The sequence below is a fragment of the Actinia tenebrosa genome, unplaced genomic scaffold, assembly GCF_029948245.1.
Source record: "Actinia tenebrosa isolate PJP-AT-01 unplaced genomic scaffold, QUT_ActTen_1.0 PGA_scaffold1__47_contigs__length_23844297, whole genome shotgun sequence".
Lineage (NCBI taxonomy): Eukaryota > Metazoa > Cnidaria > Anthozoa > Actiniaria > Actiniidae > Actinia > Actinia tenebrosa.
In genome coordinates this window covers 1,951,295-1,970,748 of record NW_028292578.1, presented here as the reverse complement: position 1 = coordinate 1,970,748, position 19,454 = coordinate 1,951,295, and the positions used below count along the sequence as shown (strand labels likewise).

At 37.4% G+C, this 19,454-nt stretch overlaps 3 protein-coding genes across 4 annotated transcripts in view; 1 reads left to right on the top strand and 2 right to left on the bottom strand.

The window, feature by feature from the left end:
• LOC148909685 (phosphatidylinositol 4,5-bisphosphate 5-phosphatase A-like) overlaps positions 1-19,454 on the bottom strand; it is a 67,148-nt gene that overhangs the window by 27,842 nt on the left and 19,852 nt on the right. The gene's annotated exons all lie outside the window — the stretch shown is intronic.
• Positions 1,506-2,751, bottom strand: LOC148909688 (RWD domain-containing protein 4-like). The gene is made up of 2 exons (XM_089032339.1): positions 2,313-2,751; positions 1,506-1,600 (listed from the first exon to the last, which is right to left on the bottom strand). The coding sequence occupies exons 1-2, from the start codon at positions 2,676-2,678 to the stop codon at positions 1,514-1,516; spliced, it is 453 nt and encodes a 150-aa protein (XP_088888465.1). The 5' UTR covers positions 2,679-2,751; the 3' UTR covers positions 1,506-1,513.
• Positions 3,054-19,284, top strand: LOC148909687 (N-alpha-acetyltransferase 25, NatB auxiliary subunit-like). Of its 2 annotated transcripts, XM_089033352.1 has the most exons (29): positions 3,054-3,111; positions 3,188-3,273; positions 3,354-3,492; positions 3,958-4,076; positions 4,597-4,671; positions 5,071-5,176; positions 6,047-6,127; positions 6,449-6,560; positions 6,989-7,075; positions 7,966-8,132; positions 8,636-8,754; positions 9,380-9,442; positions 10,064-10,199; positions 10,551-10,640; positions 10,986-11,096; positions 11,549-11,618; positions 12,035-12,134; positions 12,331-12,378; positions 12,700-12,803; positions 12,961-13,022; positions 13,251-13,320; positions 13,458-13,500; positions 13,933-14,124; positions 15,100-15,223; positions 15,813-15,878; positions 16,077-16,174; positions 16,874-16,975; positions 17,056-17,199; positions 17,949-19,284. In XM_089033352.1, the coding sequence occupies exons 1-29, from the start codon at positions 3,060-3,062 to the stop codon at positions 18,069-18,071; spliced, it is 2,889 nt and encodes a 962-aa protein (XP_088889478.1). In that variant the 5' UTR covers positions 3,054-3,059; the 3' UTR covers positions 18,072-19,284. The 2 variants fall into 2 exon arrangements, with proteins under 2 accessions (XP_088889478.1, XP_088889479.1); XM_089033353.1 differs by lacking the exons at positions 15,813-15,878; positions 16,077-16,174; positions 16,874-16,975; positions 17,056-17,199; positions 17,949-19,284 and adding an exon at positions 14,759-14,854 and having other exon boundaries at positions 15,100-15,187.

Here is a 19,454-nt window from a genome sequence, read left to right as displayed (position 1 = left end):
CTGGATTCAGAATTAGAGCATAAAGTAGACAAGTGAGCATGAATGGATCAGAACGCTTTATAGCACTAAACCAGAGAAAACAGTACCAATGCTATTCCGTAACTTCTGCCACAGATTTGATTGTCCTCTAGATCATCCAGCACAGTGACTGGTTGGTTGTTTTCTTAGGTATGGAAGAGGTGAGCTGGTTTTGGGTTCTTTTTTAGTGCGTCAAGGATAGGAGATTGGTGGGGTGATGTAGTTATAGTAACATTTAGAAGTTTGTTTTTGAGATTTCTACATACATGAAGTCTGAACATCAAAACCTGCATGTGATTTATAATAGTTAGTTAAGGATAAATATATTTGAGAAGATATTTGATGCAGATTTATAAAATTCCAATCGTAAATTTTAGCGGTATATTCTGTTCTTTAAAAGGAAAACAAGTGAAAGATAAGTTAGATAGATATTAAGTTTAGCCTTTCAGACTCAGGCGAGTGGTCTACAGTATTTAACTGTTAAATTATTTTTTCGTTTTAAGATTGCGAAAGTGGATGCGTTTATTAAATTTTAGGAGATGTATGAAAATATAATATGATATTTCGTTAACATATATAGGTACTTGTTTTAAGAACATATTATTATAAATTTATACACTTATTTTCCATGATTTTAAAAATTTGATAAAATAGTTACAACCTCAAGATATGAGAACAAAGTGAAGAACATTACTTGCAATAATTGATCAGTTTAATGAATTAGATAATAATGAATTTTTATATGTTTTTATCTATGGCTTAATAGGTAGCTTGCATATTAGAAATCTTTAAAACTGTTACTTATGTTTTCTCAGAGGGGCGACTCTGGGAAACAGAAGAATAATTAGCAATTACTGTTTCCCAGAGCATTGACTTGAAATGTTTTTGAGCTTGACCACTAACCAGAATATCCAAGTTGATGGCTATTCTGACACCACTTTGTAATGGCATTACCCGTATTAATTTATGAATAAAAACTCAATTATATGCTTTAAGCCTGGCAAACCTTTTTAACCCTCAGGTAGGGAGGGATATGGTGAAGGAGTATGTGCTAGACTTAAATAATTAGTTATTCTAAGGGCCATACTTTGAAATTTGCAAATGATGGTTATTTGTGCAGCATTTGTCAAAAAAGAAAAAAGGAGGAACAATTAAGGCATTCAGGCAACATCTTGGTTGCTTATACGGGAGTGGTAGGAGAAGAAAAATGGGAGGTGGTGACTGTCTTAGGATGATTTTTATGAGTGGAGGAATCGATCAGGTAATTATTCAACAGCAAATATTCAAGGCTAAAGTTAAGTAATATGCATTGAAACATTTCTCATCTACCATTCGGTAGCATTTAAACCATTTTTTTTGTTGATTTATGCTTGTCTTTTTTGCTAAGTAGATTTAGTTTTACTGAGATGCTTGACAATATCAACCAGTTCCATCCCCTTTCAAGTTCTCTTTAGCATTCAATCTGTTCCCAAGTTTTTCTCCTTTTGGTTTTTTGTTAGCCTTTTCTTTCTTTTCTGTTTTTTTCGGCTTTCTGTTCATTATCTTGGTTATCTTTTTCTTCTATTGATGACTCAGGTGCTTCCTTGAAAAAAAGGGGAGGAAAATTGTACAAAAATTAAACATTTGTTTTGGAGGGTGGAGTGATTTGTGCAGTATACAGTCAATTCAAAAAAACTCTGTTATCAACTGGCTCAAAGCCTATGCAACTTTTAATGTACACAAAAGAAGTGTAAGGAGAAGCACAAGCCGTAGGCGGGTGCTTCTCACACTTCTTGATTGCTGATGGCGATTCCTAAGAGCTTTGTTACTGAGCGGAGCATGAAAAAGGTCTTTTATATATTTTATTATATAGTTACTAATTTTATTTTGGTATTTATCACACTGATAGTGACCCTAAAAGTGTAATATTTATGTGTCCCCCTCTCAAAACCCACATAGTCCCCCGTACACTATGAATGGTCCCTTACCACCAATACTAGGATTAATCTTCTATGAAGACTTAGTAATCACATTAATATATTCTGGATTTAGCTCTAATCGGGCTATGGACCGACAACTAGGCCCTGGGGTAACCCCCCCGTCTCCTCCTATGAGAAAGGTAGCACATCAGTGTGGGATAAAGGGGGGGGATAGCCTAAGAAGTAGCGTAGTATTGATGGTTTTCAACCATTCCCAAAAGAATTAAATAACAAAAGACACGGTGGCCATGTTGGAGAATATAAGATAATTCATTGACAATTCTTTTGTTAAGTTCCTCCAACATGGCCGCCGCGAAAACCATCAATGGTACGTACTAATGGTTGCTGGGCCTCGTCTTGTTCTTCAGTCAATTCTTCACAATGTTCATTTGTCCAATCAAACAACGAGTATGTCATAGCACATCCAAGATTTAAGTCACATTGTTCCGATAACCTTGATATGATGTTTCCCTTGACTTTATCAAGGAGGTGCTTATTATAAAAGGCATCCATGTTGATATTCGGAGCATTCTCGGGGTAATTGTCAGTCCATGATATTTCTAAAACGAATGACTTAAAATGACCATCTTCACCAAACTTGTACTGAAATGTAGAGGGATTTATCTCTTTGAATCTTTCGTCTTCCTCGTAAATAGAACGAAGTACTTCCCGTTCTCCTTCTTGTTCTACCTTACAATCCATTTCGCCTATATTTATTCCAAAAATCCGACAAAATAAAAATAAAATTGTACCCTCTTCATTTAGTGTTCCAGTCCTCCATTTTGTTTTAATGATGTAAGCCGCTGACTACAATTATCGTTGACGCGCTATCAAATTTGTCATGTTGATATTACGTCCCTACTTAAAAAACCTTTTAAAAAATGATTTTAGATTTCTTAAATAAAATCAATCTATATTATCGTCTCTTTGAAGGCTGATTCTAATGATATTGTTGGCAAAAAGTGTTATTTTTTTCTCCAATTTAAGAGGGACACGATTCATATTGTGCTTGGATTAGGGTCGTGGAGTAGATATTGAGTGTCCCCAAGTGTCCCTTATCCCATGTGCTGCAAGACAGCCAACATGGGCGCTCGTCATGTGGATGTCAATGAACGCCGGCTTCGTCCTGTTTACGGTACGTAATATTACTTTATTCACTCTTCCTTATCAATTCTCTACGTACTGAAATCTCGCCTTTTTGTCTCTTTAAGATGCTCTTGATTTAATGAACAACAAACAAGCAATCCAGCTTGCAGACAAAATACTAAAGAAGCAAAAAGACCTGCATTGCGCAAAGGTATGCATCTAACTGTAGGTTCAAGTCTTCATTTGCTGTTATAGTTTGTTCTAGATGTGTTGTTTTGTTGTTTTGTTAAGGTATTGAAGTCTTTGGCCCTGCTAAGGTCTGGACGGCAAGCAGAATGTGCAGCGCTAATGGAAGAAGTTGTGAGCGCGAAACCTTGTGACGAACCGACCCTACAAGCAATGACTATCTGTTTTAGAGAATTGCAAAAACGTAAGATTTCTTCATTTTTTTAAGTAGAATGCAATTATGACTGAGTGCAAGGATTGATATGTTATGCTTATACCCTGTTAATTACATTTATGGCCATCCCTTCTATAGACATCAGGAAGGGGATTTGTTATTGGGCGTAGCCATCTGGAGGGGTATTGCCTTTGAATTCCTAAATTTGCTATTCTCAGACATAGAAGCAGATCTAGGATTTAGAACTGGGTAGTCATGTATAAAACGGTAGTTAATCTTATGATCCTAGAAGTGCTATTTCCTTCATTTCTAAGAAAATCTTGGCAGGAAGTGGGGTGGTGGTGCTCTGTGTGTGTGTGGGTGACATGGAGGGGGAAGGAAAGGAGGGGGGTATGATATCAGATATAATGTCAAAGTAAATAAAAATGAAGTATTCTCATTAGATAATGAAATACAAAATATTGGGCAAACAAAATTACCTGATTGTCATTGCAGCTGAAGGCGTGGCAAAAATATATGATGCAGCAGTAAAGCAGTGTCCAACAAATGAAGAATTCCACTCGCATCTCTTCATGGCTTACGTGAGGATATCTGACTACAAAAAACAGCAACAGGTCAGCAGTTTGGGATAGTTTTGCATCATACTGATTCATTAGCCTTGCTTTTATGACTTAAAAAAAAAAAAATCAAAAAAGATCAACACAAAACAGTGAGGGATATCAACAATTGATGGCTCTTAAAACTTCAGTGTCAAAGGCGGATTCAGCCAAAATTTTAGGGGGGGGGGGGCTAACAATAAAAAAAAAAGCATCTAATTCTTCAGTTTTTTTTTTCTGCTTCAGCCCCCCTTTGCCCCCCCTGGGTCCGCCCTTAAGTGTATGCTTAGCCTCACTTCTGAGGTTGATAAAGAAAAGTAGAAATTAGAATAACAAAACAAGCAACTCCTGGATTTGAGGCTAAGCCCGTATACACTGGAGTTTCAATAGTCATTAACAAATAAAAAAATAATATATTGTAAATATCCTTGGTGGGGGTCCTTGGGCTTCCTGTGGATAAAAATAGCATCGTAGTCATTCTCAGAATAATATTTTGTTGTCTTAATAATACTAACTTGTAGCCTTGGTTCTTGTTTAGGCTGCTATGAATTTATACAAGGCTTTTCCCAAAAATCCCTACTATTTCTGGTCAGTCATGAGCATTGTAATGCAGGTTAGTATGTTTTAAGGTCTATCTTTCTTTACTATTTTTAACATTAATGTTTTAATGTTTGTAAAACTTGACAATTCTGGAAGCCAAGGGGAGGGGGGAGGGGGTGAGGGCTAGTGCTCTCCATTCAACCCACTAAATGCTAATGACCATTACGATATGATTTGTACTGTAAAGTTATTGACTCTACATATGCTGCTAATAGATTGTCTTCATTTATGTTTTAAAACAATGGCCGATCAGTTGCCAGTCATGACCATCAACCAAATTAGCTAGCTCAGTCCTACCTTTTTTCTGGCCCAACAATGCTGGTCAAAGTGACAATTATTAGTTCAGTACTTAAATTAAGTCTGTACCTTTGGTTATTTCACTCTTCAATCTCCATACTTTTTTCCCCGTTAGTCAATACACTGTAATGATGAGCGGCTGTCTAAAACAATGCTGCTTCCATTAGCTGAAAGAATGATAGAAAAGTTTGTTAATGAAGGCAAGATTGACGCTGAAGCAGGTAACAAACACTTAAAGTTCTTGTTTATTTTGCCTTATGGAAGTTTGTTACTACTAAAAAGAAAAGAATAATACTAAGCAAGGAAGAGAGAGAAAAAGATTTTCCTTAATGAAAGAGGTCTTTGTGCATACTCATATTGTGTAGTTTCAGAAATCATCCATACCCACCCCACAGAGGAATTTAGAATTTCCGAAGAGTAGGGGGGTCAGAGAAAGAACAATAATTACAGAGTTTGTATGGAAGAAAATTGGTATTTCTGTGGGGTAGGGGGTGTCTTAAAAAAATTCCTCCATGAGGGGGTATGGATTTTTGGAACTGCACATTTGATGAATAATAATGATGATGATGATGATGATGATGATGATGATGATGATGATAGTATTAATGATAACTCTATTCACTTCGATCAAAAACAAATCAAGCAAATACCCTTCTCTGCAGGCATCATTTCTCTTTACTCTTGGGGGTTGAGGCAGTCTTGTTTTTTCTTTGTTGGGTTACCTTTGATGTGTCAATGAATCTGACTAGAGAGATTGCCCTCTTTCCCTCCTCTCCCCTTTATCACACAGGGCTCCCAACCAGCAAAGAAAGTTTTCTCAGTTATCGAGTTATCGAGGCCAAACAAAAAATAAGTGTGTTTCCTGTTACGCGACTGACCCTAATTTTCTTGCCGATTTTTGCCAACCCTAGATTTTTTTTCATTCCCAAATGCACCACAGGGTTCCCAGTAAGCTCATTTCCACCGTTGTATCAGTAAAAAAAGATCCGACCTACCGACCCCAGTTATCTTACTAATGCAACAGGAAACACACTTATTTTTTTGTTTGGCCTGATGTAATTATATTCTTTCATGTTATTTTTTCCCCCCAGAGGTCCATTTGTACCTTATGATTTTAGAATCTTTACAAAAGTATGACAAGGCATTAGAGGTGTTAAAAGGCCCTTTAGGAGGTATGTACATACACAGTGTTCTTTTTTTGGAATAGAGAGAGAATGTTTGGAGTAGGAAATTGCAATAATCGTAGCCAAGTTGCCTTAATAATGATGATAATGACGATGTTGATTGTTGGGAGTGCTGGTCATTATAGTGCATTTTGCATTCATCTGAATGTGCATTAGATTTATGACCAGCATTAGATTTATGACCAATCCTACTGAGCTAGAGTTTTTTAGAAAGTTTTAGGGAATCAGCTGTCATCTTGGTGACTTTTATTGAAGAAATTTCCTTTCACATGTGTAATTTTACAATTCTTTTTTATCCTATTGCCAAAGAAAAGCTAGTTAGTAATCCACTAGAGCGTGAAGAAAAACAAGCACTTTATCTAAAGAAGATGAGCAGATGGGCAGATGCAAATATTGCCTACAAGAAACTGATAGAAAAAGTGTAAGTCTAAATGTTTTAAATGGGATTCCCATTTATATTCTAATGTGGGCAGTGCATTTTGACACTTTTGCTGAGTTTTTATTAAATGAAACTTTGATGGCAATGGTGATGGCATTAGTGGCTGTGGTGGTAGTGGTGATGGTTGTGGGGATGATGATGGTGATGATTATAATGATATTGATGGTAATGTCAAATGTGCTTGGATGGGATGGGAGGTGAGGTGAGGTGATGGGTTGGGATGGGATGGGATGCAATGGGGTGGGATGCAATGGAATGGGATGGAATGGGATGGATGTTATGGGATGTGATGGGATGGGATGGTGATAGTCATGTTATGACATCATGTTATAATAAAATGAGGATTCTGATACATATCATTGATAATACTTTTTAATACTCATTTTTTATTTGTTTTTTTTTTTTCTTAGTCCAGATCAGTGGAGCTACTATCAGTCATATTTTAACTCATTAACAGCCTTGATAGATGAAAACTGGAAACCATCAGAAGATTTAGAGTAAGTAAATTTCAATATTACTTCTATTCTAATGAAACGAAAGAATTTTTATTTTTGTATTCCAAAACGATTTTGTAGTAGTTGTTTCCTTATAATTGGTTCTAGATTGCATAGTACAAGGAAATATCCATCCACCCATCCACACTATCACCACCCACCCACCCACACATCCATGCCCATCCACCAACCAATCCATCCATCCATCCACCCACCCCATCTATCACTCACCATCCACCTACTACATCCATCCACCCATTCAATCATCCTACCCACCCACCCCCATCAACCACACCATCATCCCATCCATCTTCCCCACCCATCGATTCACCCACCATCTATTCACCACCTAGATGCACCCATCTACCTACTCATCCATCCACCCATTCATCCACCACCCTACCCCCCACAACACATACCCCCACCACCCCCCCACAATAATCCATCCAAACCAATCCTCACCCACCACCTACATTCACCCACCCATTATTCAACCACCCATCATTCACCCTCCCCTCTCATCCGCCACCCATTCATCCATCCATCCAGCCACCCATTCAACCATCCCCCCAACCAATCCATCACATCCATCCACCCACCCTCTATTCACCCACCCATTATTCACCCATCCACCTACTCACCATCCACCCCATTCATCACCTACCCACCCACCTACCCACCCACTACACCCATCCAGCCAGCCAGCCACCTATCTATTCTCCTACCAATTCATTACCTACCTATCCATCCACCCAACCACCCACCCACCTATCCATCCTACAATCCACCCACCAATCCATTGACCTAACCCATCCACCTATCCAGCCACCTACCCATCCATCCCTCCCTCCCTCCATCCATCCAAGAACTAATTATTTGTTGTGACTTGTCAGGAATGGAAAAATCCCTGATCATGACATTGAACAGCTTGCTAGATTCCTGTCTTCTCTTAAAGAGGAACAAATCGCTAAAGGAAAGCAAGCATGTAGGGGTCCATTTCTAGCACAACTGGAAGTGGAAAAACTTTTTAATGAAGAAAAGCTTAAAGATACAAGACAAGGTTAGTTTAGTTAATTTACAACCAACCATTTTTTTCTGCCATTAAGTGTGTTAAGGTTGGTTTAGACAGTACGATTTTCACCTACAACTATCGTATACAACACGCTCTCATCTGTCGTAGGCGAGTTGTAGGCTTGATTTACATGCTACAACTCGAGTTGTAGGATGGCATGAGCGTGTTGCATACGAAAGTTGTAGGCGAAAATCGTACCGGACTTTACAGTAGTTGCAAGGAAACCATTGCAGGCCATTACCTCAGGAAATGGATCTTGAGGTGATGGCTTCACTCCCTGTGTGAGTGACACAAGATAGCTTTCATCTTTTAGTGCTTTTCTTAATTCATCCACTTTTAATTTAATATTTAATTGTTAGAATTGAGCTTTCTTGAGCTCTGTTGTGATTGTCCCATGCTGTGATACAACAGCAAAGCTTAATAGAATACAGTCGGTAATTCCTTGCACTAATGAGTCATGTCATGTCATGTGATGTTTGATTTCTTAACAGATTCCAATGCACTTTCTGAATTACTTGTGGAATATTTTGAGAGATTTGGTGACAAAAACTGCTTATTCCATGATCTCACTCCTTATTTATATCTCCTAAACGAAGGTCAACAAGAACAGGTAATAACATAATGTTGCAATGAGTACTTCCAGGCTTACAAATAATGGCCAGTCAATTAAAATCGGCATTTTTCCTGCCAAATGCCTTTTAGGCCAGTCCCCTTCGTATATGTTGGTTAGTTGGATGTGACTAGTCGTCATGTCTTGCCATTGAGCACTGCTGATTTTCTTCAGTAGAATACTTTATTTTAGAATGATTGACCACATTGGTGGATTTGATTGGGTGCGCAATGTTAAGGGAGAGGAGTAAAGGTAGCTGGCATGTCTTGAATAGAGTTGGACCTACTTCGATAACGAGGGGAGTGGTTGCCCAATTCCCCCGAGCCAAGGGCTCATGTTTAATGCGCTCGAATGTGCACCCTCTAATCCCTCTTACTATCAGTGTTCCTTTTTACGGGTATTTAAAGCTAATTAAAGCTACACAGAACAGAGAGAAGTCGAAACAGACGTGGAGTTCCTGAGGATCAAACTATGGACCTCTAGCTCTGAAGGAGACGCACTAACCAACTGAGCTACGCCTGGGGGCTGACCTTGCATCACTCCATCTCTTCACCCCTGATATACATGTACACATATATAAAAAAAGTAAGGTACATTAACTTATCTGTTATTTTCTTTTCTGTAGTTTGTAGAGGTTTTAAAGAAGAATTTACAAGGTGTATCTGACGATGACCCACAATCAAATCATGTGAGTTTCATTGTGGAATCAATTTTCATTGCAATTTCAAAATACCTGTAATGTTTTGGTGCGAATCAAGGGTGGTGCCTCACATGTGGGTAGTGTTTGTTGGTCTGTCCCTTGATTTGAGGGTTTTTTAGAGGCTCCCCAATTTTTCTCTTTCTGCACAATCTAAATTGCAGTTCAATCTGTGAGTAAGCCATGCTCTGACTTAGATCAGCCCAGAGGTTGTTTCAGGGTTCTATCTGTGAGTTAGCTATGCCCTGACATAGATCAGCCCAGAGGTTGTTTCAGGGTTCTATCTGTGAGTTAGCTATGCCCTGACATAGATCAGCCCAGAGCTTGTTCAGGGTTCCATCTGTGAGTTAGCCATGCCCTGACTTAGATCAGCCCAGAGCTTGTTCAGGGTTCCATCTGTGAGTTAGCCTTGCCCAGACTCAGATCAGCCCATAGCTTGTTTCAAAGTGCACTAAAATTTGAAGTTTTTTTTTTTGCATAATGCTGTAAGCATTTTGTTTTCAGTTAGATGTATGCTACACAAAACACTTTCCAAAGTTTGCATTCCTGAACTTTATCACCGAATCAGCTGTGTGCTATAATGTAATAACATGAGGTTATTTATTGTTTCAGATTAAACATTTGTACAGAAAATTAAACGTAGAACAATTATCCAGATTTGTTGGAATTCATGAAAGGCTATCAGTGGATGAAAAAATTGCATTATCTAAAGAATATATGAAATTACATAAAGATGGCCTTGAATTAGGTAAAGTTAACATATCTTAAAAAATCATTTTCTATTCTTTACTGCATGAAAATATATTTTTTAAAACTTTGACTGGTATAGATCCCTTGCATGTGACATCAAAGCAGCTCGATACGGGGGACAAAACAAAAAAAATTCAATCTCCTGAGAATTGGGAACCTATTATTTTGTCCCCCAGATTGAGCTGCATTCTGACGTCCTGCAAGTAGGTATGTTTTGAAATGACTGGATGACGGCAAGGATGCATAATATTTGCTTTATATAAATTTAAAAAAAAAATTAATAAAAACTTTTTAAATTTCTTTTATATGATTTTTTTATTTTATTATTTTTGGCTCGTTTCATAAATAGGCAAGGATTTAGAACCAACAGTTCCTCAACACAGTGATGGGTTTGCATTACTTGCAGCACACTTACTGTTAGACGTCAACCAAGAGAAAGGTATACTAGTGACATGTTATTTATACCTTTGGTTATGAGTTACCTTTAGTAAGACGCCTGTATGCCACAGGAAGCCCATCTAAAATGAAATATACTTTAGAGTAGGTCTTCTACTGGTTTAAATAAGGGTTCAATTGACTCCCCAAGTAACTGTTAACCTTATTCTTGGGGTGCAACCACGGCTACGCCTCGTGGTTGTATATCTGATACAACACGGCCACTCATACTGTATATATTACTAATAATATTAGTTATTTATTTATTTATTTATTTTGTTCATTTTTTTAAATGTAATAATGTTAGTTAGTAGTTTTCAGCTTTTTTCTTCTTGCTGGATGTCTACAGGCACAAATGAAATGGTATGGCACCTCTTTATCCTTCTTGAGAGTGCACTAAAAGCCAGCCCATCTAACCATCACATCAAGATGTTACTCCTTAGGATCTACTCTTTAATGGGTATGCATGTTGTTATTCATTTTGTTTCATGGACTTATTAGTGGAGAGCTTGTATGCCAGGGGTGATCTACAGTATACTCAGAATATCCAGGACCCACAATAACTACTATTTCAACACTTTTCCCTTCTACCTGGTAAAATGTATAAATTTGTTCTTTTTAGGTACAATACCATGAATCGAAATATTGTGACCAGTTTGAAAAGCTATCGTTCTGGACTGACTAGTGACTGACTAGCCTCTCTGTACATGTAAAAACGCTTTTATGTTTCAATGTAAACCCATGGCCAGTCAGTCCAGAACAATAGTTGCCTTAATTCTATTCGGTGTATGTAACAGGAATGCAAAGAGATTGGCTTAGAGTATTTGATTGTCTAGTTTGTTAACTGTCTGCCTACCTGATTGGTTGATTGATAGATATTAATCATGTTTATTTATATTTTGTTTATGCTAGGTGGTTGTGGCCCTTCCATGTCTTTGTTTGATAGGATGGAAATCAAACACATACAGCTAGACACATTAGGGTATGTTACTGTATCCACACTGCATCCACACTGTATCCACACTGTATCCACATTGTATCCACACTCTATCTACACTGTATCCACACTGTATCCACACTGTGTCCACACTGTAACCACACTGTATCCACCCTGTATCCATACTGCATCCTTGTTGCGTCCACGCTGTATCCACACTGCATCCACGCTGTATCCATACTCCTGCCATTAGAGGTTTGCACCATGCACCATCATCTGATTGCAGCCATGACAGGAGGCACAACAATAGTTTTTCCCTGGGGAATTTTTTTCTTGTACATTTAAAACCAGATTAGGCCAGCTTCAATTGTTCCTGTCTCCCAATATGGCTGCCACCACGTGATGGTGCAAAACCCTACTAATATAATATACTAACATGTAAATGATCTCTTCTTCTCCAGGTATCTTGCAACCCGATATTTATATTTCCAGGGACATTTTGAGGCAGCTCTATCACTCTACACTACAACTTTAAAATATTTCTTTGGAAATCAGAAAGATGTAAATAAAAACATTTCTTTTGGAAATTTGGTTTTATAGGTTTCAAGCAGAAAGCATTAAGCAATGATGTTTTGGCAGTCTTCATTTCTCTCAGCTCTCCATCTATTGTTTTTAGTGGACCCTACCCCTATTTATACTGGCTCCATGACAATATTGAATACTTCCTAACAAATACTGTCTGTGCTTACCTCTGCAGACCCCTGAATACTTTATAGCTGCTTATAAATATGGATCTTTTGAAAAGGTAAAACAACTGTACTGGTTGTAGATGTTAACAGTATAGATAATTATAAAGTGCTAGAAAGATGCATCGTCTGGATTTTGTGAACCCCCCTCCCCTTATTCAAAATCCTAGATCTACCGATGCAAAGCACACAGTGCCAATGTGTGATGTCAAAGATGAATATTTACAATCCAACTCTGAGTTTACTCTGAGGACATAAATACTCTGAGACATTATTTCATTGGTGGTTGTCTAACATATAACTATAATATTAGAAAAGTTGATTTTTATGGCTTATTTTATTTGTTTTACTTACTAGTGCCGTATTTTTGCTTTTTTTAGATTCCAGAATTTGAATCATTTAGGACGTGCTTGAATTTGTCTGTGCATTTTTCAACTGTAACTTATGAGAAGTTAATGATGGAAACCCTGCAAAGAACAAAGAGGTATGTATGGCAACTCTTGAAAACTCAGATTTTACTGTAATAGTTATCCATCAGGTTGGTCAACAAATGGCTGTCATATGGTCAAAAGGGCATCTGGGATGCTGTTCCTGAGTATTACTAGAAATGGCTTTGACAAGTGACTATGTTGTGTTTTTAGCCTTGCAGATGCACAAAGTTATTTTGAGGAGAGTAAAATGATAGAGAAATGCTCTGCAACAAGTAAGAAAGGTTTTATGTTTTTGAAAGTCAAGATAGAAGCGTCATTCTTTTTTAATGCTTTGATAACAAAGAAAATATTACTACAGCATTTGCCTGCACACATTCAACAGTTTTCACATCATACATCATGTTTTGAGCAACTTAGGATCAAGACAGGTTGCTTGGGAAATGGGGTTAAACCAGATCTTAAAACTATTTTTCTAAACCTATTTATTTTTATTTTCTTAGAGGAATGGACAACTGATTTGAGAGACAACAGAGATCTTCACATTTTTGCAACATGTGACCCTCCTTATAAGTAAGTATAGATAGTTGAAATAGTTTAATTAATTATATGTCCTTAGAGACAAGTTTCGTCACCATAAAATGTACCAGGAGAATATTCCCGTAAATGAAAAGTAGGCGAGTTTTCACCTAGGTTTCTTCTTTGCCCAGGTCATTAACAAAAGAACAAGAGGTCCACTCCTTTGAACAAGAAGTAAGTAACCTACCAAGGGTGGATCCGGAAGGGGGGGGGGATAAAGGAGGGGCTGAAACCCCCTTCAGCAGAAAACAAAACAAAACAAAAATGAAGGATTAGATGCTTTTTTCTTTTATTGCTTTCCGTTGTGTTGACGGAAGAAACTCAATTAGCCCCCCCTAAACTCAATTAATCCCCCCCTAAAACTTTGGCTGGATCTGCCTTTGCCTACGCTGCATGTGTAAATTTTAAAGTACATAGAGTATTTGCCCTACAGGATGTTTGAAAACTGGATGTATCAGAGCTATCAATTTAGCTGCAGAGTAAATTAGTCCACATTCTTATTGTTCTTCGCCATTCTGTCATTCCCCACAAGGCTAGCTTTAAAGCTTACCATATATAAAAAGTTCTTTCAATTATTATTTATTGTGCTGTTATTTAAATCATCAGGTGTTTTGGATCAGATTAAGGTGCCTTATTCTAAGGGGTCTTGCACAGGCTGTATCTCTGGTCCAAAGACCAATGCTCAATAATGTGAAATCTGAGGAACCAGTGCCAATTACATCTTCTCTAGAAGAAACCATAGCTGCTTTAGAACAACTGTTGGCAGACATCGACAAGCACCCTGGCTTGCAGGAAATGGTAAATATTAATAGACACAACCAGGTGGTCTCGTTCGAAGCGCGCAAAGCATTATTTGTCAAAGCTAACAGTTCCTAATACCTAGTCTCTAATTTTAATCAAGACAATGCCGATTTTGCTTACATTTATTGCATTTATGCTTTGTTTTTATTAATCTTAATTGCTGATAGGGCAAGAAGAGCTTTTCTAGTACATGTTATATAGAATTTTTCAATGAGAAGTTATATTTCAGGACATATTTTAAAAAGGTTAACTCGAAATACAACTCCATTTTGAAGCCATCATGGAACTTTTGGCGATGCAACGAAAATGCTTCTGATTAGTTAATAGTAACCGGAAGTGCGTGCGCAAGATCACTCGGAAGTCAATCAAATGGGAATTGTTTGCACATCCTTTCAAGCCAAAATGAAAATGAGGAGGAGGAGGATGATGGTGACCGTGATAAAGATCACACAATTTTACATGCAGGGTTATGACAATAGCAGTCATTATGGATGCATGCAAATGAGATGCAAATGAGACAAAAAGCATTGTATCTACCTGATAGCCTCACTTGTATGATTCTTAAAACAAAAGAATTTCTCATTGCAGGCTCAACTGTAATAACAGCTAATTTAGAAGTTGATTTTTGCAGAGGGAAGAAAACTGGAGAAACCCTCAAAGCACAAGAAAGAACAAGCAAACAATGACGCAGAGTCTGGGAATCGAACCCTAGTCACCTTAGAGAGAGGTGAGCTCTCTCAACTCTATGCTACCCATGCTTCTCATTATAATATTCATGATGATGGTATAATGATGATGATGACCATGGCATAATGATAATGATGACCATGGTATATGATGATGATGATGATAAAGATTGATGACGATGATGGTGATTCTTGGTCATGATAATAAAAAAAGTTTCTCATTATAGCACATTTTTACATTTCCATTTCCATAATAATTCTTATGTATCATTTTTCTCTTCCGTAGCTCCCTTTTCTAAGCCCTCCCCCATCCCACTTGCACACCACAAGGAAAGGCAAACATGGGAATGTTGTGTTGGAATTACTAAGGATGTGTCAGTTGTCAAGCCTGTTGCAACAAGGCTCATCAGGTATGTTCTCAAAGAATCATGATTACAATCTAATCAGTGGAAATGGGCTGCATTCAATGTGATGAGAGAAATAAACTCTTGAGGTTGGTGGTTGGTGTGCAGTGCTGAACACATCAGACTGGATAACCAAAGATGTGAGTTTGATTTCTGCCAGGGACATACATTACTTTTCTTTACTGCAATTTTCATAAATATGCGAACTCTGTGTCTGGACTGGAATACCGAAGACGTGGGTTCGATTCCCGCCAAGGGCATTTGATATTTTTCTCTTATTCTCTCTTTCATTACACACACCGAATGCATAATTTATTACTACTGAACTCTGTGTCTGTGAGCTGCAAGCTGAAATTTGATTTTTCGCTGCTGTCAATCAAACCTAATCAGTTGATACCTTTCATATTTTTGACTGGCGGCAGCGAAAAACCAAAATTTCAGCATGCAGCTCACAGACACAGAGTTTGCATTTTTAAGAAAATTGCAGTAACTGTTTACAGTATTTCATGGTGACAATAAATCAGAAGAAAATGTAGCTTTTAAATGCTTCCACATGCAATCAACGATATTAAGGTATTGTGATTTCAATTCTTAGAGAACCAAGAAGAGCACTGCAAGAAGATCATAGCTATTATCCACTTTATTACGGACACCATTCAAGGTGAGGTGCTTGTGCTGCCAACTTCATGTACTTGATAGTAATACAAGTTGTCAATGATGAATGCATACAATCCAACTCTGAGTCCTACTGTGAGGACGCTACAAATTCTGAGGCAGCATTTTAAGAGTTAAACCATTTTGGTTGGTGTTGTTAATCTAGTAACTTACCAATAATCAAATTGTTTTTTTCATTTAATAGATGATTTAAAGCTTTGTATCTCTAGTCTAACAGTGGAAAATGGTGAAAAACAAATGTTCAATGGCCATGCCCTGGAACCTTTAGTGCATCTGGTAGAGGTACATCTGATAAATCATAAAATTGTTATTATTTCAAACCAGTGCCATTGACTTTGTAGTAGATATATAGCTTATTAATTCCCATCCCATACTGTATGAGTAGAGGGTCATTTTTCTCCTATATTCAGGCTAAGCAGCAGGCTAGAGGGACTAATGAAACCCAAAAGAAGGAGTGTCATGGGTGGGGGGGGGGGGCAGGGGCAGTCTTATAGCAGGGTAGTATTCAGGGAAGTGCACCCTCTCCTGCTATGGGGTGGAGTTGGGGGGAAGGGGGGGTTTTGGGGGTCATGCCCATGGATTTTTTTTTTTCCTAACAAACTATTGGTACCTTGTGTCTTGAAGCTGTACTAAATTCCTAGCTTGTTGACACCTTCTGATTGATGTCTATTGGTATTTGTAATTTTCTTCTAATTTTAATAAACACCATTTTTAACTTAAACGGAAAAAAATTCCTCGCCCAAAAATGGGTTTGTTATTTTCCTTTTATGCCGTAATAAGCTGGAGTGAAAAACATTGTAACTATCAATTAAAAATTCTTGCTTTTGAATAAAGCATCCTCACAGCTGCACACACAGCTTGTAGCTTGCTTCTTCTTCTCACAGCAGAACTTGCTCACAGCTGCACACACAGCTTGTAGCTTGCTCCTTCTTCACACAGCTTGTAGCTTGCTTCTTTTTCTCACTGCAGAACTTGTTTTAGTCTTTTAGTCACTTGGTTTTATTGACTTCTGTGAGTTGTTCCTTGCTACATAAAGTCATTACCACCAAAAAATCCAAGAAGAAAGGTTCAGTATCACATGTGGTAAGTATGTATTCCAGGAAACGCTGTTTATTTGTAACCATTAAATCATTTACAATCTCAATTTCTTTTTCTTTTTACAGGTAGAATTACGAGAGGCCTGCAAAAAGTACATTGAATTGTTAAAGAGCTCCTCAGCCGAGCTTCATTCAACTCTTGAAAATATTCAACTTACAGAATTATCTAAAGATATCTTGGAGCTTAGCCTTACAGAGGTGGATAAAGAGGTATGTTTTATTTTGTCTTTAATTTATGGATGAATATTTATCTAATTTAGAGAATTGTCTGTATACCACAAACAAATGAATAAACGAAAGAATAAACAAATATATGAATGAACGAACCAATGAATAAATGAATGAACTAATGAATAGATGAATGAACTAATGAATGAGCAAAGGAACAAAAGGGGAAAGAAATGTTTGGATGGATAAATGAATGGCTGGATGAATGAATGGCTGAGTGAAGGATTTTCCAGTAAACCAAAGAGCAAGCAAAGAAAGAGGGAAGGAAATGATTAGACGGATAAATGAATGGCTGGATGAATGAATGGCTGAGTGAAGGATTTTCCAGTAAACCAAAGAGCAAGCAAAGAAAGAGGGAAGGAAATGATTAGACGGATAAATGAATGGCTGGATGAATGAATGGCTGAGTGAAGGATTTTCCAGTAAACCAAAGAGCAAGCAAAGAAAGAGGGAAGGAAATGATTAGATGGATAAATGAATGGCTGGATGAATGAATGGCTGAGTGAAGGATTTTCCAGTAAACCAAAGAGCAAGCAAAGAAAGAGGGAAGGAAATGATTAGACGGATAAATGAATGGCTGAGTGAAGGATTTTCCAGTAAACCAAAGAGCAAGCAAAGAAAGAGGGAAAGAAATGATTAGATGGATAAATGAATGGCTGGATGAATGAATGGCTGAGGGAAGAATTTTCCAGAGATTTTATGTGCTTTTTTTATTCTTTTACTTTTTCTAGACCAACTCATCGGTAGCTACAGAAATTTGGGAAAAGCTACAAACAAGCTACACACAGTCTATTAAAGAAATAAAAGAACTATTAAACACAAAAATGAACTTTGCTAAGACTCTGCACCTCTAGGAATAACCCTCGTAAACTGGTTAAATATTTCATTCAAGGCAATGATATCCAACTGGTTGGTAGAAGCTGTGGATGGTCATGTAAAATGTCAGCGTACAGTGAAAATATTCATTTGGTAACATTCCAGCTGTACTAGTTCACTTATCTACAGTTTAGCACCTTCAGACCCTTCGCATAACAATTGATTTCCCAATATAGTTTGATATGAAGGACAAAAGTGTAGATTTTACTCATGAGAATTGAATTGAATTCCTTTGTGCTTCCCTCCAAAATAAGCTGCTCTGGAATGAGTCACTTCATTAGAGCATACAGTACCTCTGTTTTTATGACCACATTCTCTCTTTATACAGTTTTAGTCGTTTATTTTTATGTTATTAAGTTAATTAATAATTCACAGATACCATTAAGAGTCTGTGGTATCCAAAACATTGGTATTGTTTAAGTTGACAATTCATTTATTAAAGTTGACTTTTGTGAATGCTATGCTTTTATATGAGGCTAAATCTGTACAAACGAGTCTGTGGTCAAAGGCAACAAAATGAGAAAATTTTCTATTGCTCCTAAGGATTCTATAAACAAGCTTGACACATCAGATGTTAAACATTTGACTTGAAAAGAAACAAACGAAAAACGAGAACAAAAATAAACCAGCCAGGCAGTTTCCATGGTTTCAATCAGCTGATAAAAGTTATTGAATCTCATTATCTTCCCCAAAAAATGGTTCCAATTGGAATCCAATGGAAGAGGAGCCACTATATGGAATCCACTGTTAATCCCCTTATTATGGTTGTCAGACACTGACCACCATGTATTGTCAACCAGGAAGAATTCTATTGAGAACTTGTAACCTGAGTTTCAGGCAGCACGAGACTGGGATTGATGTCATGTCAAACCAAGCAATACTCTAAACAGACTAGAAGAGTACACCTCTTGACCTTGGGTGTAATGTTTTCCCATTTCTGGCCAAGTGTTATTCTCTGGATAATATGAGTCTTTGTCTCAGTTGCATCCACATTCATGTGTTTTCATGTGCAACTGTTGAACAAAGAAATAATACTCTAGGGAATTATATGTGGTCTGAAATGGGAAAACATTATGCAATAAGGTAATGGGGTCTATTTTAACAATTTTTGTAGATTTGAACTAGAAATTGTGAAAGACTAGACATAAGCAATCAACTGAGCTATTAAAGTCTAAAAATATTTTGTATTAACTCTTTGACTTCTGAACATTTTTGAGATTTTCTAGCTTAGTTGTGGACCTAAACATTCTGCAAGCCTAAGCAAAACCATATTTGGAATTTGGATTGACACTGTCAAAGCCTCATGCATCGTGTAACCATAGTAACAGCATGATTATCCTGTGAGCTGGTAAATGGAGGGA